We start from the raw sequence: 14,424 nt of genomic DNA, 5'->3' as shown, positions 1-14,424 counted from the left end.
TCACATTTAGCTTTGTGTCTAATTTTTTTTTTCCTGGCAGCCCTAAACTTAGGCAAGGAAGGGTCGTGATGGTCAGGTTGGGGGCTCCTGGCTATGTCATGTCTGAGCTGAGAGAGGATGCCTCCTGCCCATCTTGGGTCCTGACTTGAGCAGCCACAGCTCAGAGTTCCTCCTTCCTAAGGAGACTGGGGCTCCCTGAAAGGTCACCTTTCCAAGGTAACACAGCTCTGTCTTCTCCAAATTTAGGCTGGAGATGGGGCCAGTGGAGTCAAGTTAACAAACACAGTCATGATTTGCAAAAACACAGACACTTTAATAAGTTATGAAAGTAAGGAGCCAAATTTTGTTATACAGAACAAAAATGCACTGGTGGCTGTTGTCAGTAAGAAAAGTTTGAGATTTAAGTTGAGCACCGTGGTGGCTGTGTGTGGTGGCCACCTGTCACACAGGAGTAAGCAGAGTCAGAGCGCCAAAGACATCAATACTGAGCACCATTTATATACTTACAACAGACCACAAAAGAAAAACCCTTAAAATACAATGCAAGGCTTATACATGAAATTCCATGAGTTTTCCAAAAAGGAGTTTGCCCCAAATGTAGCACAACTCTCCTCAAGAATGAGAAGCAGCTCCCAGGTACCTCAGGAGATGTTCTGGGTGATGTGGGACAGTCTGGGTGTCAACAAGATGATGTGAGAAACTTCATCTAGAAGACACCCACTTGCTTCTGCAGGGCTCCAAGGGCACCTTGGGAGAGGAGCTGAGAGGTTGTTCCTAAGCCTGTCTTTCCTACGGTCTCATGCTCAGGAGACGTGCAGCTTCTCCAAGCCCAGTGGACACTGTGTCCTTGGACAGAGACATGTGAGCACCACTAGCTACAGAGAGGTCTGGAGGTCTGTGGCCCAAGGCAACAACAATGGCCTGTGGGGCCTCATCTCCCACAGAGCATCTTTCTCCCCTGGGTAATGGACAGGTACCCTGGGGGATGTCCCACCTGGAGATCCTATAAAGCCCTGCTTTACTGGGATCTGAAAATGGAGTGTTACCACTCCACAGATCTTAGGTTAATTAGACTGAGTAATACTCTGGCTGGTGTTACTAAAGAACTTTCCTGCACATTCTACTGCAGACCCAAATAGTGCTCAGTTCTTCAGCCCATGAGAAAACCCAGCAGCCCTTGGTTCAAAAACAAGGGCTGGCCCTGGGCTCTACTCCCTATTTACAGACAGGGAGGGTGGCAGAAATATTCACAAGCACATACAAGGAGAGACAATCAGAGGACTTCTCTAGTTTGGGTCTTTGAGAGATGGGGCAGTATAGGAGCATGTGAAGAAAGTGCAGGCAGAGGAACGGGTACAGGCTGGGCTGGGGGAGGGAAACCAGACACCTCCCAGGAGGACAGTTGAGCACCATCTCAGACACCCATCTAGCTGGGTCCCTACTCTCTGACCTTATTCTGTAGACCACCCGAACAGACACGTTCCCACAGATTCAAACAAACACACCCAGCACCTGGGAACTTAATGGAGAGCAGCCATGATGGCAATCATCCTCCTCAGTCTGTTTTCTCACCCCATGTAATGGGGCTCAACAGGAAAGAGTTCTCGAAGACCCATGATACGTGAGAGCACAAGGCCTCTAGAACTTTCCTGCATGTGAGAAGACTCAGATTCATGGTCAGGGTAGACCCAACTAGGGTGCTAATGTGACCATGGGACATACCATGTGAGGATGTTGGAGCCACATGTTCATAAAATGCCAGTGCATGAGAGGCAAAGATCACGCCTTCCTCTCGTCCACCCCACTCCCCTCCTCTTATTTCCCCTATTCATATCTAGTTTACAAAGCATCAATTTGCTCCAAATAGGAGTTATCTAAGTTTCCAACAAACTAAAGCAGGGCTCCCCACCTTCCACTCTGTGCCTCTCATTGTAGGCCACTGCATTGCTGGGTTCTAGAACTTTTAAAGGTTTGAGATGGGGATGGCCAGGGTCAGACTACAGTAAAAACACATCCTCTGATCCCAACGCCCCAGAGCCTGGCACTTCAGCACCCCGGAGTCAGCACTGGAATCCCCGGAAAGGGAGAGCCCTGGGTCTTGGACCATACACTGGGTCATCCCAGCAGAGTTGCCTGCTTTCTTCATCTTTCCTCTCTGGAAAGGGCCTGGGGCCAGGCTGGCCAGAGGAGAACATTGGGGGTCTTCCTCCAGAAGCCTGGGCAGCAGCAAGTGAGGCAGAACTAGTGGAGAGGAGGCAGATCCTTGCTGCCTTTAGCCCATGACTCCTGTTTAGAGCTGTCCTCATATCCCCCATTACAGGAATCTCATCACTTTCCTGGAACTGATTAGGTAGCTATGCAGCCCATGCTCAGCTAAGACCCAAACATAGTACATCATGAGCACCGAATAGCTAAACTGTACCGGATAATTCATTAAGGATTAAAACTGAGACCAGAGATTGCAGCCTGGTGGATCTAGAACCTAGCAGGCAGGCCATGCTCCTCCTCCCCACCTTAAAGGATTTTGAGTAAACCTTTAAAGATTGAGAGTTCCACAGGAAAATGTGGAATCGTATGATGTGCACATATGACAAGGCCAGGGCTACCAGGGAAGGGACCCATGTCCCAGTGGCAGGCATGGCTAGAGCCCCCAGCAGCTCTAGATGTGTGTAGCTCTCAGGTTGGTCCAAGTCCTCAACTGACTATACACTCAATCTCATCTCCTGCCTGGCCTTTGCGGGTATTTGACTTTGTGACCTCCATTTCTTTGTACCCATCCTGACAACTGATCAGCTGTTAAATAAATCACCATGCCCCTCATAGTCCCTGAGGGACTGGTGTTGAACGTTCTCCACTGTCACCACGCACAGGAAGAATCTTAACTACTACTCAGATACTTGGAGTAAACTTTTTTTTCTCTTGGAGTCTTCCCTCCTGGTCTCTCCTCACTGACAGAGATTGTTCTGGATGCCTGTCCACTCTGCACCTAACACCACTACAAGATTTAGGTCATTCCTGGCCTGAACATACCTGTTAGGCTGATTGTCACATGCTCATGTCTGCATAAATTCTTTTATACCATTCTCCCTGTTTTCTCAAACCTTTTTGGAATCAGGAATTTTGGCTTCATCTCCAGCAGCACAGGATTTGCTATCCCACGGAACATCTCTATAAGCAAGAAAAAAAAAATAAAAGCTATGGATGCTATCTTTCCATTTTATTAGAACTTTCCGAGCGTCTCTTTCTTCCGCACTGCATTAATGAGCTCCTGGATCCTTTGGTTCCTTGTCTTTACATACGGACTCGGTCGTTGAGGGATCAGGTTAGGTGACTGGACTTCATCATCCAGACCATGAATCTTGTAGGGGACATCCACAGCGTTAGTTTCCGGGTGATCCTCAGTGGTGCTGATGCTGGATGCATTGAGGGGGACCTCCAGGGGAGGCCCTGGTGAAGGCTGAACCTGGGTGGCCTGAGTGGGTCCTGGGAGTGTGGGCATGAACACGTCGATGTCATTGTGCTTCCCAGGCGGAGGCTCCACCCCATCGTCTTCCATTTCCGTGAGGTTGTTTTGTAGGTTACAGGACTTGCAGCAGAGCTTGTTGTAGCTTGGGATGGAGCAATAGCGAGACAAGACTTCCATCCTACAGAACATTGACTTGTCGCCTTGGCACTGGCCCTCTGAAAGAGAAAAGTGGGATAAATAACCAAAGGACGGCGTAAGGGGGACTTGTATCCCCACAAGGTACAGCTTGCTGGAGGAGGTGTGTGACAGAGTCCAGAGACAGCACAGAGCAGTGAGCTTGTGTGGAGAGTACATGTGATCAGTGTTCAAGCACCTGAGCGAGGTGGCATCTGCAGACCCCCACTTGGGAGTGCTCCCCTTCTCCAAGCAAGCACCAGCTGACACTGCATTTTCAGTGTGTCTCAAAGGCTGAGAAAGAAGTGAGGTCAGTTTGTTCTTAGGAGCAATCCCAAGTTCAGCTTAAAGAATAGGACTTGATCGGGATCTTCTACATTTGATATCTCAGTGGAACCTCAAAGTAATTTTGTTGCATGATTTGACTCCAAGGCAATGTCTGGGTAGCACCTATAACAAAATTAAACCTAAAAGAGCCAACTCCTAAATACCAACACGGCATGTCAGCTGTGACCTCACTCTGCCCCACCATGCTCCTGTTCCGATACAACCTCTCAGGGTGTTTCTGCACAGACCCTTTAGTCTCTCTGAAACTTGAGCAGGTCTTTGAGCACTTCCCTCAGCTTATCTAATGCCTCCTGTCCTGCCACTGCTCCATCCAGCCTATGGCACTGCTGCTCTGGGCTCCTCACAGCTTCCTGAACACAATATCATCACGAGGCTGATCTTCATGCTCAGCCCATCCAGATCATTCCTTTCTACCCAGGAAACTGGGCATCCGTGGTCCTGCCTGCACGGGGAGCCCAGACTCTCTACAGAGGCCACTCGTCTATCTGTCTGTCTGTCTGCCCCCCCACTGCTGTTTCCTTCTTGGCCTGTCCCCAGCTCTACCTGCAGCTCAACTATTCAGTCACTTGTTTCTCTTGCTGTCTCTCTTTATTAGTCTTTTTTCTAAATGTCACCCTCCATCCCCTCTCTCCCACTACATTCCACAACTCCCAAACTGAAATGGATTCCAAATTCTACACAGTATAAAATAACAAGTCATGTCATGGGAGATATCTAGCCAACTGTAAATCATTGATCGCTGTGCTCAGAGGTCCCCGCCCTGCAGCTGTGGTTTCCCCCCACTTCTCTCTCCAAGTGATGATTTCCTTTCAGGCAATTCCACCCGAGTTCCTTCTGTTTTCTAGGTCTTTCTCTTATAGGATCTATTTATTTTTTTTAATCCAAACTTTTTTTTCACTTAATCACACAGACACAACTTCTGTCGTCTTACCCAGAATTCCACAGTGATGTCTCAAGCCTTGGATGTGTTCTCCCTTCCCCTCTTACTCCTCAGTAAGACCTTGTCTCTTAATTAAAGGAAGGAAGAAAAGAGAGAAGGGAGGAGACTGAGAGAGGGAGGGAGGGAGGGAGGAAGAAGGGCCTTGGGAAAAAAGAGTAGGGAGGGAAGGAGGGAGGAGAGAAAGGACCAAGTGTGAGATGGGAGATATGTCTGACATAGCTAGCCCAGACCCAACAGTGTCATTTATATGTGAGGCTATCCTGGCCTGCTGAAACTCCCTGGAGCGACAGACAAGCACACCCTCCTCCCATTGGGGGCTAGAGGTTCTACATGGTCACTGCTCCAGGCTGCAATGTCCCTTAAGAGCCTGGTGACCCACCAACTCCAATGTATTGGAGATTTAGACTCTTGCATCATGTAAACTCCTATAGGCCCTAAAGGTGCCTGGGAATCATCCATCCACCTAAGCTCAACCAGTGAATGGTTGTCAGATAGTTAGGTGTCCCCTTCCATCTCCTATTCACTCACCCCCTCTCTAGTTATCTATATGTTCATTAGTGGTTCTTCCTAGACACTCTAGACCATCCATGTCCATGATTCTCTATCTCTCCCACGTCTGCCTGACCTTGCAGCCTTACCTTTGGGATGCACCATGGTAAGAGCTTCCTTTCTGATCTGCCTATGTCTATTATTTCTCCCTCTTCCTCTATACCCTAGGTATGAGGCTGTTCTCTAACTTTAGATGAGACTAAGTGATCCTGCTGCTTGGGACCCCTGCATCACCCCTGACTACTTTCAAGGTGGGGGCCTGTCCCTCTTACCTTTCCAGCCTCACTCAGGCCTCAGAGCCTTGCTCAGCACTGTGGTCCCTCTGGCTACAGGGCATTGAACACACCATGCCTCCTCTCTTCCTCCAGCTGTCCCCTCTTGTTCTTCAGACTGAGCAGAAACATCTCTCTTAGGCAGAAAGCCTGACCTCTCTTAGGAGGGAAAACTCCCCAGGTCTCTGGCTTCATGGTCCCACACCTTTCCCACATTTCATCTCAGCTAGCAAGTTCACATCCATTTGTCAGATAAAGTAGCCAGAGCCTGACTTTTCCATCACTCTGGAAGCTACACAGTGAGGGCCTCAGATGGTATTTGGACTAGCCCCAAAGCCAAGCAAGTGACTCACAGAACACATTCATCAATATGAAAAGGGTATATGAAAATAATGGAGGAAGTCCAAAATAGGAAACCTTTGGGTTGTAAATCAACAAAACTATAGTCAAGAAAAAATATACAGAGGTATGTACCACCAAAGATAGATTCAACTACAGCTCTAAGCATTTAAGTGGCCAAAATAAACAGGAAACATGGCTGGCTGCAGACTCCACAATTTGAAGACAAAACCAGAGCAGCCTTTCCAGAGAAGCCCGGGCTATCCTTAAACTGAGAGGAGAAACAGGCTCACCACATTCAGGGAAATGTCTCGGCCTCAGGCTGGTTCCTGAACCCAACAGGACGGGCCCGAGATGTAGTTTTCAGGGTTCTAGAACTGAATAGCGTCTTCCTTGGATAAAAATGTTATGTGAATTTCCAGCATATGAAGGAGGTAAAATCAGAGCTGTTGCATGGGATGTTGGTGTGGGGGACCTCTGGGGAGTCTCACCTGCTCCCCTCCCACTTCCACTCTGTCCACTCCCTCCTTTTGGCAGCTACTGAAGCTGAGCAGTATGAACCTGCTGACTGAAGTTCTCCTGGGGACACAAGTGGACTTTCAATCAGAGCTGGCTGAACAGGACCCACACCCCATAAGCTCTAGCCAAGGAAGGAGCCAAGCCCAGGAGGTACTGCTTCTTCCACACAGTGAGGCCCTCTCCTGTTCCTTCAAACAACAAATTGTTACTAAGCAGCTACCTATGTCTTCCCTTGGCTCACTCTCCCTCCCACCAGGCTGAGGAGTATCCACCAAAGGCCCACTGTTAACGGCTTGGTGCTATGGGGGGGGGGCGTTGTGGAAACTTTTGCAAGAGGAAGTTAGGTTATTGAAGTTGTGACCTTGAAAGGGATATTGGAACAGCAGCTCCTTCTGTCTCTTTTTGCTTTCTGGCTGCCAGGGAGTAGACAGGTGTCCTTTGCCATGTGTTCCCACCATGACCTGGCCGCCAGAGGCCCAAATGACCATGGACTGAAAACCCTGACATCATGAGGCAATATAACCTTATCTCTCAGGTATTTTGTCACAGTGCTGGAAGCTGACTAGCATAACAGCCAATTCTAGGATTACCTGTAGAAGTCAGGGAGCTATTCCTTCATCTGGTTTTATAAAGATTTATTGAAAGCCGCACTCCTTCATGCATCATTGATTGATTTCCCACTATTCAGTAGAGTTGAGTAGCTGTGGTAGAGTCCCTATGGGCTCCAGTGCCTAAAATACTTGTCTGGTTCTTTGCAGCAAATGCTGTTTGAACCCAGGACAAGGGAAGACCTGGATTAAGGTTTGACTCAAAGACAGTGATCAGCTGATGGAGCTCTGAGGGCTGGGTCCCCTCAGGAAGGACCCCTCCTTCCACTTGGCTTACCGAGGGGACTTCTTTGACTGATTTCCTCTGCTCAGTGAGCTGCACTGCTTCAGTTTTCAAACAATAAGCCAATGAGTGAATAAATAATTGAAAGTCACTGGTTAAGAGCTTTGTATATTATCAACCTAGAAAAAACTTCAAAATATAGTCAGCTCTCTGTATCCACAAGTTCCACATCCTTGGATCTAACTAATCACAGTCTAAATCTGGGGAAAATGTGTGCCTGTATTGAACAATCAGACCCTTTTCTTGTTATCATCTGAACAACGCAGTCCAACTGTGTATGCAGTGTTTGTATTGCACTAGGTACTACACATGACCTAGAGGTGCTGGGCACAGTGTTTGTATCATACTGGGTACTAGACTCAATCTAGAGGTACTGTGCACAGTGTATATATTGCAGGTACTATACCCGATCTAGAGGTGCTGTGCACAGTGTTTGTATTGTACTTGGTACTATACCTGATGTAGAGGTGCTGTGCACAGTGTTTGTATTGTACTGGGTACTATATACGATCTAGAGGTGCTATGCGCCGTGTTTGTATTGTACGGGGTACTATACCTGATCTAGAGGTGCTGTGAAGTGTATGGGAGGTGTATACTGGACCATTTTATATGAGGGACTTGAGCATCTGCAAGCAATGCCCCAGGGGCCTCAAGGGGTGATTATGATCACTACTGAAAGTACCTCCAAGACTGCATTTTTAAGCCACACTGCTGACCAGAAAACTCCCCAAGATGGAGTTGTCAGCTCTTCCAGTGTACTGACCTGCATGTCCTCAGGCACTGACCAGTGAAGGATGGCCCCCAAGATAATTTTGACTTTTTGATATTTAATCTTCCACCATCCCCATCAGCAGGAACTCTTGGCTTTTTGTTGTGGTTGTTGAAACAGTGTCTCACTATGCAGCCCTTTCTGGCCTGGACTCATTATGTAGACCACGGTGGTCTCAAACTCAAGAGATCTACCTGCCTTTGCCTCCTGAGTGCTGGGATTAAAAGCACGGCTAGTTCTCTCTATACCACTGAGAATGAACACATTGTTCATAACCTATGTCCCCTGGGCACTCCTCCCAAATTGTGGCTGCATTTGATTTCCATCTGAATTATTAGTGGCTGAATACTTTCCTTGAACTCTTTTTAAAATGAAACATTTGCTTTAGAAGAAACTTGATATTGTCATGATTCATGGAAGAGAAGTATGGCAGATGACCTTAAACATGGAGAGAAAATACAAATACAAAGGAAAAACTCAAAGTCAGATTTAAAGTCAAATTTGAATTCACTAAACGCTAGGGGAAAGAGTCCCAGACAAGAAAAGTGTGAGAGATGGTGGAGTAGACACCAAGCAAGACTTTCTCCTTGAGGTTGTCATAGGCTAAGGAAAAGTAGGAAGGGTCACTCAGGGGGCCATGTTTATGTGTAATCTAAATCATCTCCCATCTATGCTCTGGAAGAAAAAATATATATTTATACACAAAGATACACACACACACACACACACACACACACACACACACACACACATATATATATAGTAGTGGTGGGTTCATACACCCATTTCATCATTCAAAAGGTCATGAAACTACTTTATAAATGTGTGGCACCCTCTCTTCCATCATAGGCCTCAGATGTGCCCTGAGCAGGTGCACCCTGGGACATCAGGAATGCTAGCCTGGAGCTTTCTTCTGACTCACCTCTGGGGAGGTGTACTGAGGGACAGAATGTTGTTACATAACTGTCCTTAGGGCACCTTTTCTCTTTGGCTATGATTCCTTTTATTAACAACTAGAGCGGTGGGTGGGAGACCGAGCCACAGCTATTGTGACATCACAGGGGCCTGGGGCCTGATTTGGGTCCCATTGCTAGGGTGCTGGTTCACCCCTCAGTGTTCTTTCTCACAGTCTCTCACACTTTCTCATTGCTCCCTAGTACAGATGGGCATGGAGAGAGAGTCCTACCTACCCATAGGACAGGGCAGACAGACCCCAGGTCAGGAGGTCCCTGTTGAACTCTGACCCACTGCCTGATCACTGTCAGCAAGGTGAGAGGACTTCACAGGTCCTGTGGCTGCCAAGGGCAGATCTTGAGAGGAAGGGGTAGACAGGGCTGTGCACACATGTACACACACATATATACCTTACCACCACCGGGCCGGTTGTCCAGGGGTCTGCCCTGCCTCTCCCAAACCAACTTTCCCAGAACCAGCCCCCAACCCTTAGGTGGACGGGTGCCTGCTCTCCATAAACTGGCAATCCAAGCCAGGACAGTGACCTGATGGGGGCTCAGGGGAGGTGACTTGGACTCCACATTCCTGCTCTGATCTCAAGGAGAGGAGCCATCTGGGCAGCTCTTAGGAGTAGAGAGAATCTAGACAGGCCTGCAAGTCTCTCTCATTTGGCACTAACAGCTCAACACTCATGGCCATGGTGAAGTGCAGTGGATGTTTGGAAAAAACTGCCTGGGTATGTGTTAGTGGAGGATGGCCCTAAATATCTATGCTAGGCAGGGGGCAGAGAGGAGTGAGGTCATTAAAACCAGAACCTAAGTGATTAATGCTACAGGAGGCCACAGAATGCTTCAGCATTGGCCGCCATGAAGGTGAAGACGCCACCAGCTTGCCAGAGCCAAGCTCCCAGTTGAACTGAACTTTTATTGAGTTTATTTGTGGGATGCATGACAAGAGGTCTTTTCATCATCAGTAAGAATTAGAAGGTCGTTTTCACAGTCACTTTGGCACACACTAATGTCATGGGAAAAAAAAAAAAAAACACCAGAAAAGCAATGACAACAGAACCTATATAATACGTCATTAAGTACATACAAAACACTAATAAAATATCCCTGATAAAGCAAAGTGCATATAGACAGAGAGCACAATGCCCAGGACCATACCGTGCCATCGGCAGCCGCGCAGGTCACTTACATTGCCTCATCAAAGTTGGAAGTTAACAGTCGTGAGAGAGGATTAATTTGTAGTCACACACCAATTATTTACATAACAGTAATTAGTGCCAGGGGGGAGTAGGAGGAGGCTGGGAGGGGGTACTGAGTGGTCCAGCAGGGATAAGTTATTAATAAATGGAAGGTGGCTGGGGCTGGGTGGGGCTGGTGGGACAGTCAGGCAGGAGTGCTACATTGGTCATGGCTAAGGGCCCAGGTGCGTCACCCTCTGGGTGTAAGGCCGCGCTGTGGGAGCCCCTAGTGGGGTTTCTCCATGCAACAGTCAGCGCCACTGGCCAGGTGGGCATCAGAAGAGGACTCCTTTGTCAGAGATGGGTGGAGTGCCTGCTGAGTTCCTCCACACACTCAGAGGAAGGAGTGAGGCCATCTGGATTTGGAAACCTTACCCTTGGCAAAAAGTGGGTGAATTGGATGGGGTCCCCCTAGACCTTCGGTGCCTGCCTCCTACCTGGACCACATCCCTCATCTGAGGCTGGAGTTAGCAGCCAATTCTGTTAGCTTTCAACTTTAAGGCATTTTCTACAGTGTTTCTAAGCAAAAAAGCAATAAAAATTGAGGTATTCTGTAGTTGTTCACACTGGTAGTGAGGCACATCCATATCAATCAATCAATCAATCATCAATCAATCTCACTCTCTCAATCCTCTGAACGGGTCATAAGCACACAACAAGAAAAGGCCATTGGAACAAATGGACAGAGAATGGAAGTGGTGGTGCATCAGCAAAGTCCCCCTGCCTCCTCCTCCTCCTGATTGGACCCCTGAGAGGACAGGGGATGGGGCCAAGGGCCATGTAAGTTGGATGCAAAGGCCGGACGGAAGCAGGCCATAGTTTCACGAGTCAGAAGGACATACTCAGCAAAGGGCGGCAGCAGCAGCAACAGCAGCAGCGGCTGGGAAGCCCCTGACACTGCAGGAAACTTGGGGTCTGTCACCCCGGCGCAGAGACGCAAAAACACACGCCCCAGAGGCCCCTGTGGCCTCGACTCGATGGTGGGTGGCATCTGAAAGGGGCTGGGGCCGGCTTCCCCTTGGACTTGACCCGCAGCTTCAGCCTGGAGGGATGTGGCCCCACAAGGCAGTCCCCATGGTGAAGTGGTCACATGTGCACTTTGGCCTCTGGCCCCTCCAGTACCACAACAGATCTTTGCCCCTTTACAAGCCATCACGAAACCAGGTCCCGGCCCCACCACAAGAGGCCAGTATCCCCAGACCAGGCCTCCTCGAGGCTGGCCCTCGCTTGCCACCAGGCAGCCCAAGCTCAGGAGGAGCAGGCCGAGCACACAGGCCCGGAGAAAACAGATTCACCCGAGAGAGTGCTCAGCAAGTCAGGGAAGCTTTCCATAGAGAGAGAGGAGGGGAGCCCAAGGCAAGCTCCACAAGGCGCAGGGCATGCACTGGAGGGCAGAGGCAGAGTTATAAACGGGTCGGTTACTTGACGAGATCTTCCGGACAGGCGAGTCAGGGTTGGGCCTGGACAGCCACTGAACCACGTAGCTCTTCTTGGAGGGATCCGAGAGGTTTCCTGGAAGGAGAAAGGGTGTTGCAGCTGCCAGTGCACCAAATAGGGGCCCCCATGCACCCAGAGCAAAGCAGCTGGCCTCCAGGCAGCCTGTAGCCTGGGACAATTGGATGGTTGGGTTCCTCCACTGGGATAACTCAACCCGAATCCTGCCTTTCTCTCTGCCAACCAACCTGGGACCCAGCTTGTACTTAGTGACTCAGCAACTACCTGAGCACCTCAGGCCTTGCCACTTCCTAATCCATGCCCTGCTCCTTCACCTTCTACACCCATCCTGCCCCCAGGCTTCTCCACCTGGTTGCCCAAACCCTGTGTTTTAGAGGAACACAGAATAGAACTCCAGGGTAGGGATGACAAATTGTGACACCACCCTCCCTAGGGGGCCAGGAGTCCCCTAATCCCTGAACTCCCTCCTCAGTAGCAGAGAACTGTGGTGTGGGGACCAAGTGAGTGACACAGCATGACACTGGGCCAGGTGTCTTCATTTCATAGGCCCAAGACACTTCTGCTGGTGGAGTCCTGCTGTGCTGCAGGTCTTGGAGTTCAGGGCCAGGGCAACAGAGTACCATAAAGGTAGGGATGGGCTGAGACCACTCTTACCCTCTGTGTACACTGAGGACACCCATGCGTCAAATGTCAGCTCCTATTTCTGTCAAGGCAAAGTCTCAGCTCTGGCTGGGAGTGCTCAGGTTCTACCTCACTGATAGAAGCCCAGCCACTTTGGGGGAAGAGCAGACTGTATTTGCACCAGGTCCCCCTCTCCCCTCGCCTGGGCTTCTGCATGCTGGGTGCCAGGGACTGCACAGGGCTTACGGGGACAGGGTGCTAGCCTGCAGATCCTTGCCGGTGCAGGCCGCTCATCCCTGCAAACGCCGAAGTTGTCATCTGCGGTGCGACAGAGTACTGGCCGTTCCTGGGTGCCGTTGCCACAGGTTACTGAACACTGCAGGGGCAGAGTCATCAGTCAGGGGTCACCTCCTATGCTGGGCCTTGGATCTGAAGAGTTGGAGGAGCCCATTCTTCCCAGGCATGTGATCCATGGGGGGTGATGTGGGACAGAGTGGGGGTTACAGGCTACCTCATCCAGCTGTGGTGGCTACCCAATCTTCTGGGGCTTTCCTGGGATATATATATGCCTATCTCTCAGGGCAACTGCAAGACCTGATACTTCTAGATCCTGTCTTTCCATGGTTTGGTTACTATTTGAGTGTGTCACTCTAAGACTTATGTGTTGGAAGCTTGGTTTCCTGGTGTGGTAGTAAAGGGAGCTGTTTCTGCCCCACCTGGGCCCCTGCTTCCTGCCTCTCCACGGAGTTACATTACTCTCCCATGTGCTCCTGTGGTGCCATATGTCATAAGATCCTTACTAGGGCCAAGTTGATGATGCCAACATCATGACTTTAAACCCTCAGAACCTGAGCTAAGGAAGACCCTTTATGTAGTGCCTGAAAACCCATATACACTGCTGGTGGGTGTGTGAACCAGTGCAGCCCCTATGGCAATCTGTGAGGGGGTTCCTCCAAAAAGTAAAAACAGAACTTCCATATGACCCAGCTGCACCACTCCTGGGCATCTCCCCAGAGGACTCTACATGCTGCCACAGACACCTGCACATCCACGGTCATCCCTGCACTGTCACAACAGCCAGGAAACGGAGCCAGCCTAGGTGTCCAGCAACACATGAATGGACAAAAAAATGTGTTACATATACAGGTGTCTGTACATGTGTGTATGCATTTGCATGTGTGTGGGCGCCTATATATGCACATGTATTTGCATACATGTGGAGGCTGGCAGCTGATGTCCTGAGTCTTCCTTGATTTCTACCTTATTCATTGACAGGCGTTGTCAGTTGAACCCAGAGTTCACAGATTGGCTAGCCTAGCTAGCCAACTTGCTCCAGGGATCCCCTGTCTCTGCCTTCTAAGATCTGGAATTACAGGCAGGCCACCACACCCACATTTACATGGTCATGGGCATCTGAACTCCAGTCCTCACATTTGTGTAGCAAGTGCTTTAACAGCTGAACCATCTCCGCAACCCCTACACAATGTAGTTTTATTCAGCCACTAAAAAATGGAATCATGACATTTGCCAGAAAATAGATAAAACTAGAGATAATATTAAGTGAAATCAGTCAGACTCCAAAAGACAAATAATATATGTGGCTGCATGCTTCCTCCCATATGTGGAACCTAGATTTAAGTGTGTGTGTGTAGATGATGAAACTAAAGACCATGAGAGGGAGAAAGGCATCCTAAAGGAATGTGGGGGGAGGGGAAAGGCAATACATGTACCATGAACACAGAAGGGGGTGCTATTTGGGGAGAGGGAGGAACTCTCAGAAGAGTGGTGGTGGGGAGCAATGGGGGGAGGACGAATTAGAATAAAATATAATGACACATATTTGTGTGAGGATGTCATAATGAAACCTTTATATGTCAACTT

General features: G+C 49.2%; 1 protein-coding gene across 1 annotated transcript in view; it reads right to left on the bottom strand.

Annotated features, from left to right (window-relative positions):
- Positions 1-292: 292 nt before the first annotated feature.
- The window catches only part of Adamts2 (ADAM metallopeptidase with thrombospondin type 1 motif 2), a 244,116-nt gene continuing 229,984 nt past the window's right edge, over positions 293-14,424 (bottom strand). The window contains exons 20-22 of the mRNA XM_017802958.2: positions 12,790-12,919; positions 11,890-11,979; positions 293-3,681 (exon numbers count right to left, since the gene is read on the bottom strand). Coding sequence (XP_017658447.2) covers positions 3,221-3,681; positions 11,890-11,979; positions 12,790-12,919 — 681 coding nt within the window. The 3' untranslated portion in view covers positions 293-3,220. The remainder of the gene's footprint in view (positions 3,682-11,889; positions 11,980-12,789; positions 12,920-14,424) is intronic.

The sequence above is a fragment of the Nannospalax galili genome, unplaced genomic scaffold (genome assembly GCF_000622305.1).
Source record: "Nannospalax galili isolate Female #2095 unplaced genomic scaffold, S.galili_v1.0 scaffold1206, whole genome shotgun sequence".
Lineage (NCBI taxonomy): Eukaryota > Metazoa > Chordata > Mammalia > Rodentia > Spalacidae > Nannospalax > Nannospalax galili.
The sequence above is the reverse complement of the archived record's forward strand: the minus strand, read 5'-3'. Positions and strand labels throughout refer to the sequence as shown.